The 24,611-nt window shown below is 39.8% G+C and overlaps 1 protein-coding gene across 2 annotated transcripts; it reads left to right on the top strand.

Annotated features, from left to right (window-relative positions):
* The first annotated feature begins 1,325 nt into the window (after positions 1-1,325).
* Positions 1,326-12,993, top strand: LOC139949096 (potassium/sodium hyperpolarization-activated cyclic nucleotide-gated channel 3-like). 2 transcript variants are annotated; one of them, XM_071947499.1, is made up of 12 exons: positions 1,326-1,728; positions 2,022-2,268; positions 3,065-3,254; positions 3,749-3,900; positions 4,398-4,473; positions 4,594-4,743; positions 5,176-5,394; positions 5,763-5,909; positions 6,445-6,685; positions 9,965-10,060; positions 10,473-10,599; positions 11,022-12,992. In XM_071947499.1, exons 1-12 carry the CDS (start codon positions 1,587-1,589, stop codon positions 11,056-11,058), a joined length of 1,824 nt encoding a protein of 607 aa, XP_071803600.1. In that variant the 5' UTR covers positions 1,326-1,586; the 3' UTR covers positions 11,059-12,992. The 2 variants fall into 2 exon arrangements, with proteins under 2 accessions (XP_071803600.1, XP_071803601.1); XM_071947500.1 differs by lacking the exon at positions 4,594-4,743 and having other exon boundaries at positions 11,022-12,993.
* The last annotated feature ends 11,618 nt before the right edge of the window (positions 12,994-24,611 follow it).

The raw sequence follows: 24,611 nt of genomic DNA, 5'->3' as shown, positions 1-24,611 counted from the left end.
CTGAAGATTGTGCAAACATTGTAGATTGCGTTTTTTTGTACACATGAGCGCGATTTGGCAATGCATGACGTTATTATTATTTTATTTTTTTTAACCGGTCTGGCCCCTAATGCGTGAGACTAAGTAGGTCTGTGGTGGACGCCATGTTGTGTCCAGATGCAGCACAACCCAATGGGCAGACTAGTCTAGCACACCGTTTCTTTGGGAACAAAATGGCTTCTAATCGCGAGTTGTCGTAACTCTCCCAATAGACCTTTCTTTTGCAACGTCACAGCCCGAGTTTTTGCCAACCCAGATTGGAAACTATGCATGGAAAGCTATAAGTGCAAATCAAGAAAAGATCGCTATTTCTGGTAACAATGTAACAACATTTGTCGATTTTGTTTAAAACAAAACAACTATTATGAGAGGTATTTCATTTAATTGAAAATCTTATTTTGCAGAAAATGGTGAATTTTTTTAAAACATTTGTTTTTACGATTGAGTGTTTTACTAACATTCGGCCGACCATGCCAACCAAGGTGGTTTATTTATTTTATCAACAAAAGAAAGGTCTATAATTGTTATTATGGCTCTGCGCCAAGCCAAGTTGTTGCGCCATCTACCGGTACCGGTAGAAGTCCCCGCGGTAACTATACTATCACTAAACCAACTTCGCAAAGTGTAGGGCCCAGGGGCCAATTTCATAGAGCTGCTTAAAGCACGAAAATAGCTCGCTTGTTTTACACATGTTACTGGCCAAAATTTCATGCAATATAAAATGCTTGTGACTGGTATTTAGCTGTTGTTTACTTAGCATAACAATTGAGTGGACTCTTGGCCGGTCATCTGATTTTACTAAAGCAAGGTTTTTTTTTTGCTTAAGCAAATTTTTCTGCTTAAGCAGCTCTATGAAATTGGGCCCAGAAACATCGCAAATTATAATTTGCGGAGTCGTGATATTGTTTTGCGACGTTATCGCTAAATTTGTGCAACAAGAAGTTGCGATATGCGATGTCCCTTCTATTTTGTGGTGCCGTGTGTTAAATTGCTGTGATGCTCTCTGCAAAGTTCCATTTCAAAAGTCTGTTTCTCCATAGAAGTTCCCACATACCATTGCCAGAGAAAAATTGCGACGGTGCCCGCGATAACAAGAACAAAATCATTACGTCATGCATGCTCAATAACAGAGTTTGTCGAACTAGCGTCTCATTGTAAGTGTACGCGTTACTCAGCCGATTTTCAATGTGACATCACAATAATTTGATGTGCAACGCCCTGTTCGACCTGCCGGCCAAACGCGCGCACAACAACTTACCGCAACTACGTATGTCTACAGTCAACAAGAACGTGCAGTTTTGTCAGCAGTGCACACGCAATAAGCACCTACCCTGGCTGAACCTTTTCACGGTTGCTGCACTCCTTAGTGCAAAAAAGGGGAGGAAACTGGCCATTAGAAGTTTCGCCGAAAGTCTGGCCTGATTACCTCCCATCGAATCGGCAGTCTGGTGTGCCGGCGAACTTCTTACGCCATGCAGACACTTCATCTACTCTAAGAAGTAATAAATAGTAGTTTTCCAAAGGATCAGTTGTCGGGAAGGGGGAAAATGTCCTTTGTAAAGATGAAACCTCCGGCGATGTTTATGAATCGGGTGTCTCCGATGGATGACGGGCCACGGGAAGGGGGAGGGGAGACGGCAAGTAGTCAGCCGAATCACCAAGTACTCACAGTGGAACAAGACAACACCGGTATTGCTTTAATTATTCACTGATACTTTCTTTTGTTAACCATTTGATTTCACAAACCCAGTTGCCTTTCCAGAGTTATCAACATTATTTAATCAGAATTGCTAAAGACAAATCACATCTAATCATGCTTGATTTTTAAAGAGTGAAAACACAGTCTAACTGGACAAGATTTCTCTTAACAACTCAATGCTTAGGGGGAAGTTATACGTTTGGTCACTCTTCAAACTAATGACACTAAAAAAACGTTTACCTTCCCTATAAAATAACTTTTGTTTGTTTGTAACAACTTCAAGGTGACCGGGCAAGGAGTGAGATGGACGTCCTTCGGTCCGTCCTCGACTTGCCGTCAAACGCTCCAAACAAACGACGTTCTTCCATGTCGGCAGCCATCGGTGCAGCGTTTACACGGGAGAATCTCTTCCACGCCTCGGAGAAAGAATACGTCAAGAAGATCTACCGCAGCGACAAAGCACTGAAGGAAGAACAACAACGTCAGCAAAACATCAATCGGTTCGTCATCCATCCTTTCAGCAACTTCAGGTATTATTTTGACACTTTTGTGGCTGTTTTCATCAGTTATCAATATTTGGCATTCACTCGTTTTCTAGACGAGTATGTTTTGACGGTATTTTAAAAGATGGACATTTGCATCGGAGTCTCGGGGATAAAAATATTAATTTGGTTTATCCATTTTAACTATCAATACTTTCTCGAGGCATTTTACTCGGGTGTGTGTTTCGAACCCACGACGGTATGACGGATAGTTGCTGTGTGTTTAGTTTGCTGTGTGCTTGGTTGACCTGTAATATCGCAGTAGCAATACAACGTGAAGGAACATGTTTGATGTATGAATGGCAAGGATCAATTCATGTTATTCAATCGAAAACTTAGCATTGACATTCACGTCCAGATAGTACATAATAAATCCTATGTTAATTCTCTTAATGTTGTTCTCCCTATTCATGGAACGTTTTAAGCAATCTTTTAATTATTCTGGTGCTGCTATATGGAATAAGTTACCAACTGAGGCCCATAATGCATCGTCTATTGGTGGTTTTAAAATATGTATAAACAAATCAATTTTTAAGTATATTTTAATCCTCATGTTGTCTGGTTTTTAAAAACGTTGAATCTTTTTACTCTGACTGTTTGTATTGTTTTGTTTACATGGGACCATAATGTAAAACAGCTCTTGTGCTGATTTTTGTATCCTGTATAAAGATTTTCAAATTAATAAATAAATAAATAATGCATAGTTATGCTACCTTACAAAACCCGTTCCACACCATCTTATTGTATCAATTAACTGTTGTCCAAATTGTTTTCTGGAATGAAGGTGGTACTGGGACCTACTGATGGTTCTTCTGATGGCAATCACCCTAGTCATCCTGCCTATCAATATTGCCTTCTTCAGTGAGCAGTTCTCCCTTCAATGGAGCCTGATGAACTGCTTCACGGATAGTTTCTTCATGGCGGACATCGTGCTCAACTTCTTCACCGGGGTCGTCCATCACCAGAACGAGGAGGTAGATTAGATTAGTTTAGACTTATTTATTCATGATGAGAACATGAAAAGTGTTTTCCTTGAATAAAAAAACACTCGTTGGACACAGCCACAAAAACAATCTTATACAATCAAGAGATAGGTAATTAAACCAGTCAAGATGAAAATAAAAGATTTGTGAGTGAGAAGAGTAAGGCACGCCATCAAGAAATGACAGCTGTGGCTACGGCTTGGTCGCAACGCTCTTAGAAGAGCCATAGCCGCCAATAGGGAACTTTGGATTGCTATGTGGCAACAGACTAGGTGTGTTATTGACTGGTTTTAGTGAAATTATCGTCGAACATCACAAGGCGAGACGGCCACTTCAAGTTGAGGGCTACACTAATACTCAACGACCGAGGAGTGTTTGGGGTTAGTCTATATCCCTGGTCCAAAAAGTGATGAGAGTACGTCCCAGTCCTCCATGTGGTTATAACATTTACAGAAAATAACATGTTTTTTCTTTTCTTCTTGAAGGTGATTTTGGATCGGAAGAAGATAGCTATCAAGTACCTGTGTGGATGGTTTCTCGTAGATTTACCGTCCTCGTTTCCTATGGATTATTTCTACCTCATCTTCAACGGAGACTCCACGTTCAACGAGACCGCTCTCAAACTCCGTGCACTCCGGTAAGGAATCTCACACGTCATCATAAAATTATATAAGCTGAAAATGGCTTGTTGTGGCCGAGACAGTTAAAGACAGTGGCGCTATTGGTAATTACTCAAAGACTAGTCTTCACAGTTGGTGTATCACAGCAAATGCATAAAATAACAAACCTTTGAAAATTTGAGCTCAATCGGTCGTCGAATTTGCGAGATAACAATGAAAGAACAAAGCCCCCTTGTCACTGGAAGTTTTGTTCTTTCTGATGCTTGATACTTGAGGTCTCGAAATCAAATACGTGGAAAATTACTTCTTTCTCGAAAACTACGTCACTTCAGAGGGAGCTGTTTATCACAATGTGTTATACCATCAACAGCTCCCCATTACTCGTAATCAAGAAAGGTTCACTGCCTTTAAGGCACTCAATTTTGGTAATTGTACTCAAATAACATTTAGCATATAAACTTACTTGGTAAAGAGCATCATTTTCAACATTGGTGTCACATTCTTATCATTATAGGTTGGCGAAGGTTCTTAGCATCCTGCGTCTACTACGCCTAACACGTCTGTTACGATACGTTCACCGACTGGAAGAGGTAATGTTGGGTAGACGAGCAGCTTGGCATTACAATTTTATTATTAAACAATTACTTCTGTAAGAAATAAACTTATGAATAGCTTATGAATTTCGTCAGTAAAGTGCACTTTGTTGGCAGGTCCTGAACATCGAGGGCGCTGTGATCCGCATTGTCAACCTCGTTCTCGTCGTGCTGGTAATGATCCACTGGAATGGCTGTGTACAGTTTCTAGTTCCTTTCTTCCAGGGGTTCCCAAAGGACAGTTGGGTCGCAATCAGCGGGCTTGAGGTAGAGTTGAAACTACGGTTGACAAGATAAAGCGCAGTCGAGTCCAAACCGACTATTTGTTTTTAAAGACACAAACAAAACATGTAACACACACGAAGGTATAATGAAAGCTTCATAAAATTTCAAATAATATTAAAAGTCAAGACTTGCATAAACATGTTATACTAGTAGATTTGAATTTCTCAAACAATTATTGAGAAAAATCCCCTTGCAGAAAAAAGAAAACAACGGAGATGTATCATTTGTAGATGTTGGAGGAAATCCCCAGAGAAATATTTCAGGGAAAACCCACGCAGTCAGGTATAAGAATAGGGTCTGAAAAACCCAATTTACATAGTGCCCCCGGTGGGATTCGAGCCGGGGTCCAAGAATGGGAAGACGAGGAACGATTCCACTATGCCAACCCAATCACATTTTTGTTTGTCCTATCAGAATGCCAGCAAGTGGGAGCAGTACTCGTGGTCTTTCTTCAAGGCGATCTGTCACATGTTGAGCATAGGCTTCGGTCAGCATCCACCGCATAACCTCACTGAGATGTGGTGTGCAACCTTGAGCATGATGCTAGGCGCAACCTTCTACGCTCTCTTCATTGGTCATATGTCCACCCTCCTGTTGTCCATTGACGCTTCCGGACGCATCTACAACGAAAAGGTTTGAGTCTGTTTCTAATTCTATGTCAATCAAGCCAGGAACACCGAGGCGAACCCATACTATGTTCGTTACATAGTACACTGGGTTAGTTTACGTGCGTTAAACATCACACTTGACCAACAGCTTTACGTCCCATCCGAAGAACGAAGCATCGTGGTTAAGTGTCTTGCTTAAGGACACTGGTGTTACGACTGGGACTCGAACGCACTCTCTACTGATCAGAAACACCAGGGCTTGAGTCCAGTACTCTTAACTAATCGGCCACGACACGCCGATGAATACTTGACTGTCTTTATTTATTTTAAAAGGTAAATAACTTCATATTTTTGACAACATATCGATTGGACTGTTTTAATTTGCCCACACAGATAAACCAGGTCAAGGAATACATGAGGTATCGTAAGATACCAGCGGAAACCCAGGCACGTGTACTGAGTTATTATGAACACCGTTACCAGCGAAAATACTTTGACGAGGCCGCCATCTTGCGTCAACAGTCGACTCCATTGCGAAGGGTACGTACTGATGCAGGAGCAAACTAAAACACAGTTTTTATGTTTTATACAAGCGTGTAGGTTGTTTGCAATGGGATCCCATTGACAAAACAAGGGCAATAACAACAACAACAGCAACGACGACGACGACGACGACGACGACAACAACAACAACAGTAAAGCAACAACAGCAGCAGCATCAACAACATCAACAACAACAACAATATCGACAACATCAGCAACAACCACAAAACAGAAACTTACAACACACACACAAAAACATAACCTATGGCGATCCCGAGTGCGTAAGACGATTTGAACCTATAATGTGCTTTAATGCAGAGTGTTCAAGTTTATTTTGATGGGTCAGCTGTAAGGTATGTGTCATACGAAACAAAATAATAAACCAATCACAAATCACAGCAAAACATCTTCTTAAAAACGTTGTCCTCATTCGGCGAAGGAATTTCAAAGTGAAAAAACAGTTCTGAAGGTTTTTTTTGAGGACCTTAAAGCACTATTCTGATAAGATTTTGCACTCTGCTTAATTTATCAGGAAATTGTACAGCACCACCTACGTTCACTCGTCAAAAAGGCAGAGTTCCTTAGTAAATGCAGCCCTAGTTTCGTCATTGATCTGATCGAAAAGCTCCACTTCGAGGTATATTTAGCCGGTGACGTCATCATCAAGGCTGGTAGCCGCGGCAATGCCATGTACTTCATCGAACACGGAACCGTTAAAATCTGCATTGATGATCGGGTAGTTGGTACCCTGCAGGACGGAGACCACTTTGGTGGTAAGTTGGAAGTTGTTAACATAGTAATATTGGGTGCATTCGATTAGCTTCCCTGGGTCGACCCCGATATGGCGTTTTTTTTTTTTAGTACGAACGTGGGCAGATAATTACCCAACGTACGTCCTGGAAAAGTCGCCTATTTTGTTACCAGTACGAACGTGTGCAGGGCCCAATTTCATGGCTCTGCTTACCGTAAGCACAGAATCGGCGCTTACGGAAGCAGGGAATTCTGTGCTTACGGCAAGCGTATTTCACGGGTTAGCAGCGAATTTGGGCTTCTGCGCGTGCGTACTTCATGTTTCTAGGCATTCTACGCTTAAAAGGCTAGCGCAAAAATTCGGCGCTTGCACGGCAGCGAGGAATCGCGATCGTAAGCGCAGAATTCAGCGGTAAGCAGAGCCATGAAATTGGGCCCATATGTTTACCCACGCTCCACCTGAAAAAAAACCCTAAACGCATCATCAGGTGAACCTTCTCGTCGTGACGTCAATGCACCTTGGGTCAGCACAAGTGACCCTATCCACAAGCGGGCTCATGGGGCTGGTCCCAGTATGGTGATTATGACAACGATAGCACTGTTATGTGGTGTTCTATAGACGACATATAGCGTCGCCGTCGCCGTCGCAGTCGCTGTCGCCGTCGCCGTCTTATTGTGCCCATTAACTTGTGCATAAAACCCGGTTCAGGGACGGCGATGAAAAAGTTGTCGTCATTGCATCCACGCATGCAGTTGCTGTACTGCGTGCCATTATCATGGGTTACGGTTTATCGCTGCCGGTTTGTGTGAGATGGGCGTGGCTTACATTCCAGTTACGTCAAATGAATGAGCAGACGATCAGCTGCTACTGGGCACTTCGAAAAAGCGCGGTTCAAATTCAAGTCACAATTGCACTGTTTTTAAAGAGCAACAAACTTGGACATTCCACACGTTCCAATGTAAACAAAGGACTATTCTGACAGGATTAACCCGTGCACGAATTCAATTCCATGGACGTACGAAGGCAAACTAGCTGACCCCATTTCTTTCTCTTGGGAGACAACAACTAGCTTTTTGTGGAACAAGGGGGCTTGCATAAGCTGCACAGTTAGAGAAAAATACGCATTGTTTTGGCGTCTTTTTTTCAAGAGAATAGTCCAACCAAGAAGACACTTGACAGTGAATGCACTGCAAGTTGCTTTTTGGTTTTAGTTCGCGACAACGAACCGGCCATGGTATGACTCCACTTCTCTCTACTGGATTGGACCTCGTGTTTCAGATGAACTTACGAACAATTTCGTTATTTTTGAACCTAAACTTGGAACATTATTGGCTAACGTCTGACAGCCATTGCAAGAGAAAGTTATGAGTAATTTTGATGTTGAGCATGCAATCGGCGTTAGCTCCACCGAGTGGTCGGATGACTGAGAACTTTCAAACGCAGGATGACTCTTTTCAAGATATATATTGTGTTGAGCACTCGTTGGTGTGCGAGCTCCATGGAATTACCTTGAAATCTTGCCGACTTGGATATGAAATGACTTTAGACTTTTTTTCACAAGACATATCAACTGTTGGAGTGAAGGACGGGGCCTGCTGAAGTATCGACAATTAATGAACTTGTGTGTTTGGTGTTTTTGTCTATGGATCTAACACGTGAAGGAAGGATGTACTCGAGGTAAAGAAAGTCTGTGGACAAGCTTTCAAGTGTGTGTGTTATAAACTTATAAAACAATGAACTTGAGAGACAATTAATTTAAGAGACAATGAACTTAAGAAACAAAGAACTTATGTGGTGTGTTTTGTCTATGGATCTATGGGAAGATATGTCGTCAAAGGTAAAGACATTAAGGCAACCACGGTAAGCGAAGACCTAACCCGATTCCCTCCCAACGCTAGCAGGTTTGTTCATCCCTTCTCATGTTCAGGGTGTTCAACGAGTACTTGTTGATGTTGTCAACTTTTGTTATGTTTTCTTTTTTAAATTAACGTCATCTCTCCCCGGCTGGTCCAAATGATTCTTGTTATGGCACAATGGTCGCAGCCATGTGGTGCCTTCCCTGGACTCGAGAATGTCCCCAATCAATGCGACAATTGTCATTGGGTTGTTGGAGCAGCAGTTATGATGTTAGTTGTCATGATTTTTTGAAAAATAACAATAAATTAAGATTGTTGTTTAGGGTCTCAAAACAATAATTCTTTTTCTCTTTTATTTATTTGTATTTGTCTATTTAGTATGTGCTACGATGCACGTATATTCCTATACCAGAAATTAGTTAAGGCTGCTTGAAAGAAAAACTAATAAGGGCTTTACAAAACCTTACAACGGCCCTAAAAAAGTAGACTTTAAAAACGTATTCAGCTGAAATACACATTGTTTAAACTACCAATAAAATATGTGAGACATGAAATAACATACGAACAAATCTCATTATGGTTTAGCAAACATTTACTGAAATTGGTGCATTCTTGCTAAATACAACATTATTATGTTGACCCTCGTATAACTGTAGACAGTTTACCGTAAAGGTTAATCCCATTGAAGTACACAGTGTTCATAACATGTGGAAAACCCATGAATTGTTTCAGACTTATTAATATTGTGCCCCCCTGGAAATATCAATTATTTAAATCTAGAAATATTAATAAAAAGAGGAATAAAAAAAAAAGTGCATACAGTTCCCATAAAGGGACGTGAGTCAACTACCATCAATAAGTAAAGCCTGTCCAGAACCTATAAAAGTTATCACGTAATGATGTCCCTTCACGAAGGAACACCTTGAGTTATTTGCGTTGGCACATGTGTGATGGAACAAAACCGTGACAGCAATCGATCTAGCAACAAAGTCTGATTACCCATTGCGCCGCCAAGAGTTCAGAAATGGCGACGGCGACGGCGACGGCGAAGACGACGGCCGACGGCGATGGCGACGCGACCTTTTGTCTATAAAACACCATACTATTGGATATACGACTGAGTTATGGGTTTCTTTGGACTCCTATTGTTGATTCTAAGTATTTTTCCAATGTGATTGATTATTATGTTTATTGAAATAATAAAAATGGTTAATAAGCATTAATAGTTACCCAGGGCCCTTGGGCAAATTATTACATAAATGACAATAGAAGGTTTAATTTATATTCGGGTAACACTTTGAACAGCCGTCGGAATCAAAATATACCGTTTGGAACGGTGTTGTATTGTACACCGGCTGCTAGTTGCCAATTAGTAAAACTCCCTGGCATTGTAATACAAATCGTGTACAATTCGTCCCATTTTGGGTGTTTTGTTCTTCCTACAGAAATTTCATTGTTAATTGATGAACGCCGAGTTGCGTCCGTGTTGGCGGACTCCACGTGCGATCTTTACAGGCTAGGGAAGGCCGACTTCGAAGACGGTAAGATTTCCCGCAATGACGTTACGTAAACGTAACGCAAACATAACGTAAACATAATGTAAACTTAACGTAAACTTAACATTACGTAAACATAACGAAACGCAACCCAACGTAGCATTATGCTACGTAACGTTACATTACATTGCATATTCGTAACACAACGTAAGGTAACATAACGTGATAACCCGGATGAGGGCGCACTTGGATTCTAACGAAAGCTGGAAATCGAACCAACAATGAATAGACTTGCCCAAAGCTAGCGGGCGTTACGCCGCACTGCCCACTGGTAACAGCGAGGTTAGAAATAATCAACACTATGTGAAATGCTTGGAGTTGGTGTCAGGCCATGCACAGCCATGCAGAGGCTACAGCGCCCTCTTTATGTCACGAATAATCATTTTGTGCTCAACAGTTCTTGAAGAAAACCCGGAGATGCGTGGTATTATGTCGGAGGTTGCCAAAGATCGTCTCCGTAAAATCGGAGCCAGTGTTCCAAGAGAAGAGGAGGAGGAGGAGGAAAAAGAACTTTTCCCAGTCGGGTAAAAATATGAAAAAACACAACTACAAATTATTCTGCTTTCCAGTGAAATTCACGTGGTCGATATGTGGCCATACGTTAGTTTCAATATTGTTTTTGTTTTACCAATTTTTATTCAGACTTTGAGTCAGTTTGACAAGGGATCTTTCAGAGGGAGTCATGTAGAAACCAAAACCCAAATGCTGAACAAAAATAAATAGCTTTGGAAACTGTAATTATTCAATTTGGAATTAAAAACACACAAATTAAGTTTAACTGTTAAAGTGACCTACTTGGTATGAAAAGAACCAGCGGTTTGGAGCTATTGCCTTCTACACTTAGCCCATCCCTTAAGTGCAAATTTTCATCACGCTTTATGATGATGTCTATTCTCATATATAGTCACACAAATGGAACAATAATTGGGCTCTTGTTTCCTTTCAGCCAACCTAGCCAGAGGGTTAACTTTGAGAGCCCATAATCCAAGCTTCAACACACACACTGAGAGCAAATCAAGACTGTCACAGAAAATGAACAAACGAAAAGTTGATATTCGAATACCCGATAATCGAATACCAGATGGCTGCACCGTTGAAACCAAGCACGATGAGGCAAACCAACAGCACAGATACACCTCTCTTAACTTTCCGGATTTAAATAAGAAGAAAAAAAACCAGAAAAAAACCTAACTTAAAACCTCCTTAATTGTATTCAGTATTTTTGTACACTAAGATTTTATTTTCGCCAATAAATCAAACTGCAATACAGACATGATTAATAGATTGGCCCTTAGAAAACACTAGGAAGTTTTTATGTACAAGAGCTGACCTACAAGGGTTGTACACACGATTAACATCATTTTAAATACTTGGGAAACAAAATCAAAATGAAAAGACAGTTTACAGTAGGAAAAATAGTAATATGATGCATATTATGTCAAAAAAATGCATCTGCGCATCTAGGTCTAGAATATCCTCTATCAGACTGCCCTATTGTGGTGCAATGTTTGTAATGCATTTATATGAAAAAACGCATGTTTGTTATTAATTCAACTATTTTCAGAATCACATGTTATACGTAATTTCATTATTTTGTCTTTGAAAGATAAACACAAAAGAGAATATTCAGAGCAGGAAAGGTAATGGAATTATCTTACTCACGTCATGACGTCATCAATGCATTCATTATTCTGGTACAGCCAAATTAAAAATGGCATCAAAAACCCTCGCACACGGTAGTCTGTCTGATTGGAATATTTATGTATTACACCAGTATAGATGGCAGACAAAATTATTGTCTGTTTATGAGATGTACAGTTTTCATCGGGGATAAAGAATATTAATTTTAATTTTTCTCTCATGGGAATCATAATGAGTATACGGCTCACGAGCATAAGTTGCAGACAAAATGATTTTCTGTTGACGTAAATTTCGTTTTAAACATAGCAACTACGTATCTATGACTGTGTTAAGGTTTTCTTAACGTACGAAGAAAGTGTAATGAAAACATAATCTACATAGATTGCACCTGACGTCATTGGCCACCATCTTCGACATGACAAACACTGGAAGGGTGCACGCGTGTATACTCTCGGCCAACGAAAACCTTCCACGCGTGTACGATTATCAAAAATGGCGGCCAGTGCCAGCGGTTCATGGGCTGTTGAGACAACCATACCTAACACTATCAGTTGAAATCAGCTTCTTTATAATTTGATTCCCAGATTTCCTTTAAAATATTACTATACAATAAATTTTGAGTATTACTTTGAAATCACAATGAGTACGGCTCACATAATGTAACCATCGATCGTACGCAAGGAAAATCAACTGTTACACAAGCTAAGATAATCACTCCTGACATTCACGTTGAACGTTATCATCCTTCCATTGATGTGATCTAAATAAAAGAGCCAATGGGGCCTTCCGTTTATAACGCACTACATCATTGCTAACATTATTAACACTGGCACATGTACAAGTTGAAGCCCACTTTCAGTATTATTAACAGTAGAATACTGATTCCAGTGGGAATGATAAGTAGACCCATGGCGAACTCTTTTGCTCATTAAGAGGAAGCGATCTTGTCTTTAAAATAAGTTTTTATTAAATTGCATACTACATCATCATTTTTTGTTAGCAACGAGTAATCTTGTCATTTTACACCATAAATGCCTACTGTTTCAAGCGGCTTTTAAGCCGCTTGAAAAGCCGTTTAAAAACGGCTTTTCCTCTGTCATTGTAATTTTATCAGTTTAAAGTAAATGCTAAATCATTATTATGTAATCCGTGTTGGGCATTCCCCTTTAAATGCAAAATATAACTTTTGGTTTTTAGAACTGTTCGAAAACTTAACTATCACGTGGTTGCGTTATTGAGATATTATCGCCGAAAATCCGGAGCAAATAATTATGTTCATATACGCAGGAAAAATAATCCCTAATAAAACATCCGAGAAACGTATCTGACACTTAGTAAATGCTTCTCGGCTTTAAAATGTTGCGCTTAAAAACTGATATATTTGTGCATAACCAGATTACTTCGAAGTGATATGTTTCTCAAAATGGTCTATGCTATCAAACGCTGCTGTAGGTGTCCAACCCATGTTATGGATAGAAAAACTAGCAATGGCAGCCATTTGAAAATGTGAAAATTTACCTCCTAATAGTAAATACTACAGCCAAATATCTCCTTGTGAAATTCTCTGTGTGCCACATTCCATTACGATGAAATTAAAAGGCACAAGTTCTTCCCGTTCATCTGACGTACATGACATATTCATTAAAACCCTCCAGGATGAGCTTCGGATTGTAATCTTAAAAAATGTGCGCTCAACTTTAAAAGGAATATCATTCACAGTTTTGTCCCGGAGTAGTGGAATCCGGGTACGCTCAAGAATTAGGTAACTTTAGTATTAAAAACATCAAAAGAATCCCCGAGTGAATTGTCACCGCGGACGGAAATAAAAAAAGAACCGCCCCGGGGAGCTTAAAAGAGAAAAATCCACCCACAAACCAAGAGAATTAGTTCAACCCGTCAGTGGAGATGAAGTCTTTGGCCTACGGGCCAGTCTTATTTCGAAGCAGCGGTGATGTCTAAAATTGCTGTAATCTGCCCTGTCTAACCATCGCATTAGTGTTCGAGTATACCGTCACCTGAGGGTTTTTTACCCGTTCTCTTTCACGAGCATGGAGGGAGTCATATCTCGTTGAAATGTCTTCGGATCACTATCGACTTGCTCGCTATTTCCATCTTCTTCTTGTTGGGAAGAAACCTCTGAGAATTGTCAAGATTCAGGTCTTTGAACCAGTACAGTGCACTGAGTGTCGGTGTAAAGGCTTGCTTCATATCTAGTTTGTCAGATAATTGATGAAGGGAACGGTAGGCTTCTTCTTCTTCTTCTTCTTCTTCTTCTTGGTACTGGATTGTGCTGATGCGGCCTTCTTTATATCTCTCTCCAACCACACATGTAAAGCTTGATATCGTCAGGTTCCTGTACCTTATAAGCAATTTTCTCAATTTAAACACATTTTTGTTTCCCTTGTTACATTGATCACAACAGCAATCGAATTTGTATGGCTCTGCTTACGTGGCATTCTGCGCTTCTGTGAATTAAAATAATCACACGGGCCGTAAAGGTATAAGCGTAGAAATCCGCAGCAAGCAGAGACATGAAATTGGGCCTTGGTCAATAGTATAAAGTATCATCATCTCAGTTCAGGCGTCGTGCTCTTCCCGTCATTCACTTCATATCAGTGTAACCAAACCCATTCAATTCAATTCCGATTTTTAAATATAAAAGGATAAAAAACACTGAACAAAAAGACACACAGACACTGATCAAAATCCCAGTTTGAAATGAATTGAGATTGCAATAACAAATAAATGTGGCTCGATTTTCGCCAATAGAGATCTATCATAAGATAGAGGTTAAACGCGGATTTGACATTAGACTACCGGTACCGATAATGTAATGCCTACATATCATTTCAAAACCAAGAAACAAAATGAGTAAGATTATTTTCTAGTCGTGTCTGCGTTTTTTTTTTTTGTTTTTTTTTACTTTACTGCTATACCTTTAAATTATTTTCTGCTAGGTTCAATGTTCTTTTCGAGCGGGCAATCGGTCATCCCACAAGGTGTTTTTAATCGTGACAAAGCTTCTGCTTAAGAGTGGCAAAATGTTTGCACCTTTCAGGAACTGTAACACCTTCAGCCTTATAATGAAATATAGACGAGGCCACATCATTGTTATAACAAGAAAAGACGAAATAGAGCCAGTGTTTATTACCACCTGGTCTCAAAAGCGCTAAAAACTGAAGCGGAAGAAGCTATCGAGCTGTGTATAGTAGGCGATACTTTAATTAAGCCCGATGGAGCGAGGTTTTAGACTCGTATCACGGTCTCTCGTCTTAAGAACATAAACACGGTGTTAATCAGTGGCAGCTTGGCCACCGTATATGCGTTTCTTAATTAATGATGTTTCTTCCTGCCCATCTTCCTGTACATCACCTTTCTTGTTGGCCTATATAGTTTGTTTCTTGATTGTCGTTTTTCTGTCTTGATTGTTTATAAAGGTGTCGTCGCGGGTTGATGAGTGGGCCTGTCCCGATGGGATTTCAAAATCATAGTGGTTAACTTAGAACTCAACATATTTAGAAATTATTACTGTGATAAAATATGAACTTTTTGGGGGGTAAAGAAAATTTGCGCATTTTCACCGTCCCTAGCTTATTGGCCTAGTGTGTTTCTATAGTCTTTTTCTTTTTCTTGTTTGTTTATAAAGGTGTCGTTGAGGGTTAATGATGGGCCTGTCCCGGTGGAGTTCAGTATAAGTGGTTTATTTAGAACTCATCATCTTTTGAATTTATAACTGGGATGAAATATGATAATTTTTCCCCAAAAGTTTTGGAAATGGAATTATATGGAAATAATAGTATGCCTAAATTTGCGATCGTACTCCATCGCTTCACTTTCCTTGTTGGCCTGTTTTGTTTCATTATTGTCGTTTTCTTGTTAACCAATAACTGTGTCAGTCTTTGCCCAGTGATTAACCAATGGTAAATTCAACCTAAACAGTTATACGAATGCAAAAACGTAGAATTCTACACATTTTAGTGATTATAACTGGGTAGAATACGAAATAGATTTTTCGGATATTCAATATTTTTCAAAATGGCTCCGATTACTTGTTATTCATCCCATAGGTTTTCATAGGACAAATCTGCGATGGTCTAATAGCCGAATATATGTATTGTGGTTCAAACTCCCTGTTTGCATCATCAAAGGCAAAGGCACACAATCAACTATGCTGACCTGCACTATACAATTCATTATAAATAGGCAGATGTTGGTTAATTTTAAAGAACATTTCATTCTGTATCTCATCCCTTTCTTTGTCTCCAGCGATGGGAAGGCATTGTACTGCTAATAATGAACAAGCAATTTTATTGTTCGGGTGTCATTTTATTCCACGCGCTCATTAATAATATAAAAGAAGGTAATATATTTCTCCACAATTGTATTGACAAGAGATACTGCTTGAGCAATACGTGTACTACATCAGCATAAAGGGTCTGTGTACGTTTGGTATTGGCACTGAAAATTTATGCCAATTTCATATTTTTATTTTATTTTATTTTATGCAATTCGCCAGACACACAAGACCTGAAGGCCGCTTCAAGGTATTGGCTACAAATATTTTTTTCCAGAGGCCGTTGCCACCTACTCCTAGGGCTGAAACACGGTTACCCCTTTCACAGTCCATATGGATGTAGGCTTGGGTATCATCAGTCTGAAGCCTGGCCAGTTTAGCAGAAAGCACTACCTCCCGAATTTTGTTATGATCAAAAGGTCATTGAATGAAAAATGTAAATAAATTTGAAAAAAATATATCAAAATAAAGAAATGATTATTTGACTTAGAAAATAAATGTATCTTTTTGCCAAACTTTTACTTGGACCACTATTGATCAATGAACCCCAATTTTAATAGGACTGACTCCTTTAACTTGTAGCTGGCAGATTTCATCCAATCTCTCGCTAACATTAATCAGAAACAAAATCAGGGCGCTTTGCTGACTGTGTCCCAATGTGCCCCATTGGTCATGTCTCACTGGTACCATCAACACTGCCCGAGTTGTAACAAGTATTTATAACCATAAAAAACCTATCGGCCCACGAGGTATCCGAAGCTCCAATTTTGTCAAAATGCTTGAAGCTTTAACAGCAACGTTGCAAAACAATATCATACTCTACTCTCGCGTGTACTCGGCCCGTTTACTCCTGGGTGGAGAGAAGTAATTATTGTAAGTGTCTCTTGTTGAAGGACACATAGACCATGTCTACTTATGGATCTCTGTTAGTACCCCTAATCCGATTTAAAGTGCTTAGGGCAACAACGTTTGCGCGCATTAAGAGGTTATTGCAGGACGTGGAGTTTTCCGTTGAGACTTTAAAGAGCATCTGTAGCTGCAGTTGCTTACATTTTGCAGTGGAAATGTTTTCTGCATGAACTCAGAACCAGGCCTCGTTGGGATTAAACCACTAGTTGAAAACCTCTTCACCACACATTGATTCCCTTATTATAACTTCTGTTTCAGTGATAAACTACGTTTAACCCAAAGTATTTGACGAAACCGATTCGCGTGCAGGACTTCCCAAACTTGGGGTGGGGAGGCGTGATTTATACGTGGCGACTCTATCAGGGGTGACTTTGTAAGGTGGTGACTTTGTCAGGGAGCGAATTTGTAAGGGGTGACTTTGTAAGGGGGTGACTTATAAGGGGATGACTTAGCAAAGTCGCATCCTCACAAAGTCGCTCACAGAGTTCGAAAACGCACAAGAGACTATAGCGTAATCGCCACACTTGTGTTAAACAATGTACTTTATCATAATTGCTTTTCTCCAACTAGGAGTACAAATGGACACCGGAGAGAGCTTATGAGTAACCTGCTAAAGATTGGCATCCTAATCAAGGACAATTTAAATTTTCTCAGTCTATTTTTTGATAAGGAAACCGAATCAACACTGGCCAAATGAGCATCATAATTGGTTCGGGACAGACTTTACTCTGTAAAGGCACAAGTAATTTATTTTTTAGTCTTTTGTCTTGCCATGGAAAATTATTTCCTGCATTGTCTGACCGTAGAGCAAAGATGAACGAACCAAACTCAGTCCAAACGAATTAGCATTGATCCGGGCTAATTATTAACAAAAGGCAAAACAACACTGTCAGCTAACGAGTTGCACTATTGATGACCATTACGACTACATTGGACACAATGAACGAGGTTATTATTGTAAAGGCTGGTGCATTAATAATGTGACTTCATTACCATTTGAAGCATAATATGCGTTTATTTTGCCTTCACGATGGTGAAGTAACGAGCCGTGCGATCAAAGGGTTGTTATAATGAGCGCACACCTCTTAAAAAAATATCTTAATTTATATAAACTATTTAAGTCTGCGTCCATACCGGTATCAAATTGTACTTCATCGAAAATTTAATCTCTGGTACATTCATAATCTCGCAATGTTTAATAATCTTCATTTTGGGTGAGGAGTGCAACTTTAATTTAGATTAAAATGTGTATGCGATAAATTCAGACTAGTGAATCTCTCGCCTGTTCTACCCCTGATGTCTGTATATATTTATCTGCCAATCTTTTCCCACCACTGTAACTCTTTATCTTGGTGTCATCACAGGTTGTCGTGTCCCCTTTGACCGGCAGCACTCATTAAATACTTGGAACTTAGATAAAAGGGGTCTGACTACGACTGCCCCTTCAGGGCCTAGGGGCATCTTCGAAACCAAGGTTTGAGCTTCGCCTCCGGCTTTTCTGAGAACTTATGTGTGAAAATACGCGCTTTTGATACAGGATTTCAAACAGGCGGATGGTTTTCAACAAGTCAGAGCACAAAGCCACAAATGTTTCGAAAAGGCTCTAGGCGCGATTTCACAAAGCACCAAGCTTCATTTAGGGTTTAGTTTGCAATATAACCAGCATGGTGATTTGTATTGTGACACCCCAGTTTGCTAGGCAATATTAAGATTGATACATAATTAAGATAAAATTAACGGATCCGCTCTTCGTTTGATGTAATCCATTTTGAACATGAGGGAAAGCAAAATGGATTACAATGCCTACAGTCCCTTCCAATAATGCCATTTTGAGAGTAGATGGACAATACTAAAGCAAAACAAATTTGAATGAATGCATGAATTAATGAATGAATAAAGAAAAAAACCTAATGTTTATGAACTCTGAAAAATCGAGTTCGGCGCTGATTATTTTTACCTCGACTGACACGATTATTAAAAAATGGTTAATTATTAGTATTATTTAATCCATTTTGAACACGAATGAAAACAAAATGGATACAATGTAGGCCTACAGTCCCTTCCAAAAAAGCCATTTTGAGAGTAGGTGGAAACAATACTAAAGCAAAACAAATTTGAATGATTGAATGAATGAAGAACAAAACCGAATGTTTATGAACTCTAAAACCGAGTTCGGCGCTGATTATTTTTACCTCTACTGACACGATGTAAATTATCCCCGTTGAGATGTCGACAGCATCATTGCATCTGACAACCTCCCTCGGATGAACGTCACTTAGAGTTTGATGCTAGATGTGGCTCGGATCAGATGACACCTTTAAAGGGGAGGTATACGTTAATAATAATCTGTTCTTATATAACGCTTTATCACAACCCTATAGGGCATATCAGAGCGCTCAGCATTATTTCATTCAAGATGTGGACTCTGTTTTGAAGTGTGAGACCTATTCCTTAACAGCACCATGGTTTACAAGGAGCTGTGGCACAATATGCAGCCAATCAAACCAAGAACACCGGGACGAACCCATTCTCTTTTTGATAAGTGCACTGGGTTCTTGTATTAAACAACACACGGGACCTACAGCTTTACGTTCCATACGAAGGACATAGCAATAAAGTGTCAGCACACAGGCCTGCTGACCTATAGGCCAGTCACCCTCAACCTCGCTTCTGTATTTAGAAATCACAACCACCTTTTGTTAACGAGATTTTTCTTCTTCAGTTGAATAACCTTCTACGGTGTTTAGCGCACAGAAGCTTAGTCCTTGAAACCTAATGACCAATTATGAGGTTATTTAATATAATGGACAATTTTCAGAGGTATAGGACTATATTATTAGCAACACCCAATGAGTCTGGTGCCTCTCATTTTTGATAAGGGTTTTCAACCTACCATAAGGTAAAAAAAACCATTTCACTACTTCCATTAGTTTACAATAAAGCCATTAAAGTAACAGACTGTGTTTAAGCGCTAAGGCCAACTTGATAAGAACTAAATGTGGTGGGGTTTAAGACATTGGACCCAATACAACATACAATGAACAATTGAACAATTGAACCGTGTACAATGACTTATGTTTGAATGCCAATTCCAACATTTATCCAGGCTTATCGTATGGCATAGGGACTTATATTGGTCCCGAGCTATACACATCAATATAATGGGGACGTATGTTGAGTGCCAGTCCAAAATATAACAATAGGATTTGTAGTAGGGCCTACATTTTAAAACCAACGTATATAGGGACTTAGATTTGGCCCAAAGCTAAAATTACCCAGGCCCTTGGTCAATGCTGCAATAAAGACCTGAACAATTATGTTGGGTGCCTATAATAAAAACCGATGTGTTGGGGACTTATGTTGGGGGCCTGCAATAAAGACCAATGTGTTTGATACTTATGTTGGGTGTCTGTGATAAACACCAATGTGTTGGGAATTATGTTGGGTGCCTGTACTAAGGCCAAATGTGGTAGGGACTAATGTTTGGTGCCTGTAATAAAGACCAATGTGTTGGGAACTTATTTCGGGTGCCTGCAATAAAGACCAAATGTGTTTGGGACTAAAGTTGGGTACCTGCAAAACAAAAATATGTTGGAGTCTTATATTGGGTTCCTCCAATAAAGACCAATGCGTTGGGACTTATGGGAGTGATTAAGACAGAAATATGAAGGGAAAAAAATGAAAAAAATAAAATGGGGACAAAAAAATCGTAAAAAACGATAAATAAAGACAGAAACATACAAAAATCAAATTTTTGGGATGGTTAAGGTAAAAAAGTACGAGTGATATGCTCTCTATTTGATCTGTCAAGCTCGACTTTAAGCTCTGACATTTAACGTGTCCAGGGACCTTCGGCTGTATTGGAGCACGGTGGGACCTCTTGCCTCAAGAAGGTTCTCTTAGTCCAACCACACTATTATTCTTTCCCTGTCTCGATTCAAACTCCAGAAAAAAAAAAATGGTTTGAGATAACCTGGCCTCACCGTAGCTTTCCATTAATATCAAAAACCGACCAGCGCGTCTGTGTATAAAGCCCCAGAGACAAGATCTAATAACATGACGGCACTGCATCAAACCTCTAATGTATACATCAAGAAAAAAAAGGTGGAGCGGCATCATTTTTCCCGAAATTAATTTAAAGCCTCAGTTGTGTCCGGACCTTTCATCAACCCGTGCGCTGGCGAAGGTGAGAGGAGGGGAAGGGAGGGGGGGGGGGGGGGGGGGGGTTGCAGCGCGGTCGTTGTTGAGTTACAGGACGACTAATGCATCATTGAGTATGTGTATAACCCTAAGAGATCCGATCCAATAACATCGGGACGACATCAACCCCCTAGTGTATACATCAACTAAAAAAGTGGGATGACATTATTTTTCCCGAAATTAATTTAGACTCAGTTTGTGCCCAGGTCTATCTATATCTCGTGCAATAACGATGGTGGAGAGGGCTGGGGGAAATGTTTTGTCTGCACCACGAAATCGACTACTTTCAATAGGACATTTTGTTCTGCCAACTCGATTCAAAGAAGGGAATCCTATGAACAAAAAATCATCAGGAATTTTTGAGGATAGCAATTCTATACAACAGAACAAACATATGCGTCCGAATCTTTCATGATTCCGTGTGCTGGTGAAGTGGGAGTAGGTGGGAGGGGGGGGGGGGGGAGGAGAAATTGCAGCGCGAGCGTTGTTGAGTTCCACGACGACTAATGCATCATTAAGTATCGGATGGGCGAACATCTTGTGGCGTTTGTTTGGACTGTGTTTGTCAGCTGCAACGGCGTATCACTTTGAAGTCGAAGGCACACACGCCTCGTATGATAAATGACGTTGTGTAAAAGAGACAAGTCGAGCTCATCTTCGGGCCATCATTAGACTTTTCGTTTGCTTTATACCGCATTACCTCCTTTCAGCCTAGATGGCCGTTAATATTCCCGTATTTCAAAGCGCAGTCAAACCGTCGTAGATGGTTACCATGAATGCGAGTCTGCAGTTTGACAAAATGCAAATATTGTCAAGATGTTCTACACGAGAGTACTCTTGAATAACCATGGCTTAATTGTATAATGCAAGTAAGCAAACCGACGTTTTAAACACAGAAAATTATGGCTTAAACAGAAACGGAGTTCCAGCAAACATCACGTTAAATTTTCATTGTTGTGACTTGTGCCCCGCTCAATTTTTGCTTAGCAAAGAAATTGGTCAAGCTTTTTTTCTGCTTAAAGACACTAGACGCTATCGGTAACTATCAAATACCAGTATTCTTACTTGGTGTATCGCAACATAGGCATACAATAACAAACCTGTGAAAATTTTAGCTCAATCGGTCATCAAAGTTGCGAGATAATAATGAAAGAAAAAACACCCTTGTCACACTGAGTTGTGCGCTTTCAGATGCTTGATTTCGAGACCTCAAATTCTAAATCTGAGGTCACGAAGTCAAATTCGACAAAAATAACTTCTTTCTCGAAAACTACTCTACTTCAGAGGGAGCCAACTCTCACATTGTTTGATATTATCAACCTCTCTTCTTGTTACTCGTTACAAGTTAAGTTTTGTGCTAATAATTTGTTTGATTAAATATAAATAGTGTCCACTGCCTTTAACTGCTTTATGAGATTGTGCCCAGGTCGCTTGTATTCGTTTCAACAAATCTTTCTTATACAGACGACGTCATATCCGTAGGGCACCTTCTGAGGTACAAAAAAAGATATCTTTTTGGGTGCTCCTATTCCAAGCATGGAATCACCCTTTAAGTGATGCGTTTCGTAAACACGACACGCCGACAGGCAGCAATCCCTGTAACACTAAGGTTACGGCGTACGACCAAAAGGCACCTACAAGTGCTACTTCAGAAAACAACACAGAACTGGCTTTGAAATACACACGAAGGTGCTAGGTTCTTAAGATGGACCTCTTGAAACAACTTACAAAATGTCATATAGAACATTAATTCGGTTTGCACTGGGAGTTTGTACGGTGCTCAAGTATCTTGCCCCGGACTACAAGGGCCCGCGTCCTGTTGTTGTTCCCCACCCAGAGTCAACAGCGTTGACACATTTTCTTAGCCCGGCATCTCGAAGCCTCTTGAGGGACTGAGTCTGTTCCCTGAAGTAAAGTGGAGGGTTATTTCAGCAAGCCAAACTCCAAATGCAGTAGAGGATAATAATTGTCATACGGGCTGAATGTGATTAGATTTGGAAAGTAGTATGTGCATCGACTGAGTGTTGATATTTGGACCCGGTCTAGATAAGCCCGTGTGACCTTTGACATCGTGAAGAAATGGTGAAAATGATTGTCCGTTTGAAATACTCCACCTTGGAATGAAACTAAAATATTATTGATAAGAGAATGCTAAAATAATTATTTTAAACTGTGCTTTCATCCCTGGTTCCTTCTTTACGACTGAGAGAAAAACAACTGACTAATTTTGTCCAACTTGACTGACGTTTGCAGGAAAGCAAATTACCTTTCATACACTTAAAGGATTTAGACTGTCTGTGAATGTACCGCAAACCATTTGTTTTCGGTACATCAAAATTGTCACTGTCGTAGAGCTTTTCAATGTGGAAAATAGGTTTTCCTAAATCGATTTAAAATAGGGAATCCTTAAAATAAACATCAGCAATATTTTTGCGGATGGCATTTTTCAAAGTGCAGCAAAAAAAAAAAAAAAAAAAAAAAAATTATACCGGAAACCCAAGACATTTTAAAACTCAATCAAAAAACAAACTTCAGGTAAAAAAAAAACATGTTTTCAATAATATTATAATGCAGTTTATAAGACACTGTTGTAGCATGGAGAAATCTTAGGGAGAAAGCCGAAAGATACTGCTGATTAATGCAATATAATATTAACAGACTGGTCGAGTATCCGCCTCCTCAGCCGAGTCGCAAGAAGCAACAATTTGAGGGATACATTCCTTCGTTAACGTCGCATCTCAGAAATACTCTATCTCGGCCATCATTTACTAACAAAATGAAGCAAAATATGCTGAAACGAACACTAAAAAAAAAAAAAAAAATACAATAATGATAATGACGATTCGCAGCATTTGTTTGGCGCCATATTAAATTTTAAAAACATTCAAAAGAGTGAGCTACTTAAATGCAAGTCTAGGGCGAAGCTTTGAAGTGGTCCAGGTTGTCAATTTCCATGGTCACACCGGGAGAACATTTTCCATGTCAGGGTTTTTTTATGAAGAAAAATGAAGTTCCAAACTCCTTCTAAAGCCGGGGAAACTCTGACAGAAAATAAAAAAAGGTTGAAAGCGAGAGATATTGCAGCGGTTATTACACGTCCTATAAACCAACGATGCCGCGCGGGGACTAAACGCCAGATCCGACGAGTGTGTGGTGTTCAGTAAATCCCCACGGCCCCTCGCAATAATACAACCCAGCGTGGTCGACGGATCTTGTTCCGAACCAACACAGGAAATGTTGTCCACTAAAACGAACACAGCCCCCCCCCCCCCCCCTCATCAAAAGAACCGGCAATATTAAAAAACATTTTTCATTTCTTGAAAACCGTTAAACTCTTTTGACTTCGCCCCGTATTATATGAGATCCATCCGTAATTCTTGGTAAGTCGTTTTTCCCACAAAGACCCTATGTGTAAGGCCCGCAATACTTTAAGACAATAATGCCCACAGTCTTATTGGAAATTAAAGCGCCTTTTGTGGATTAGTCCTGTAG

This window comes from Asterias amurensis, chromosome 16 (assembly GCF_032118995.1).
Source record: "Asterias amurensis chromosome 16, ASM3211899v1".
In the NCBI taxonomy this organism is placed as follows: Eukaryota; Metazoa; Echinodermata; class Asteroidea; order Forcipulatida; family Asteriidae; genus Asterias; species Asterias amurensis.
Note: the sequence above shows the minus strand (reverse complement) of the source record. Positions and strands in the feature narration are given on the sequence as shown.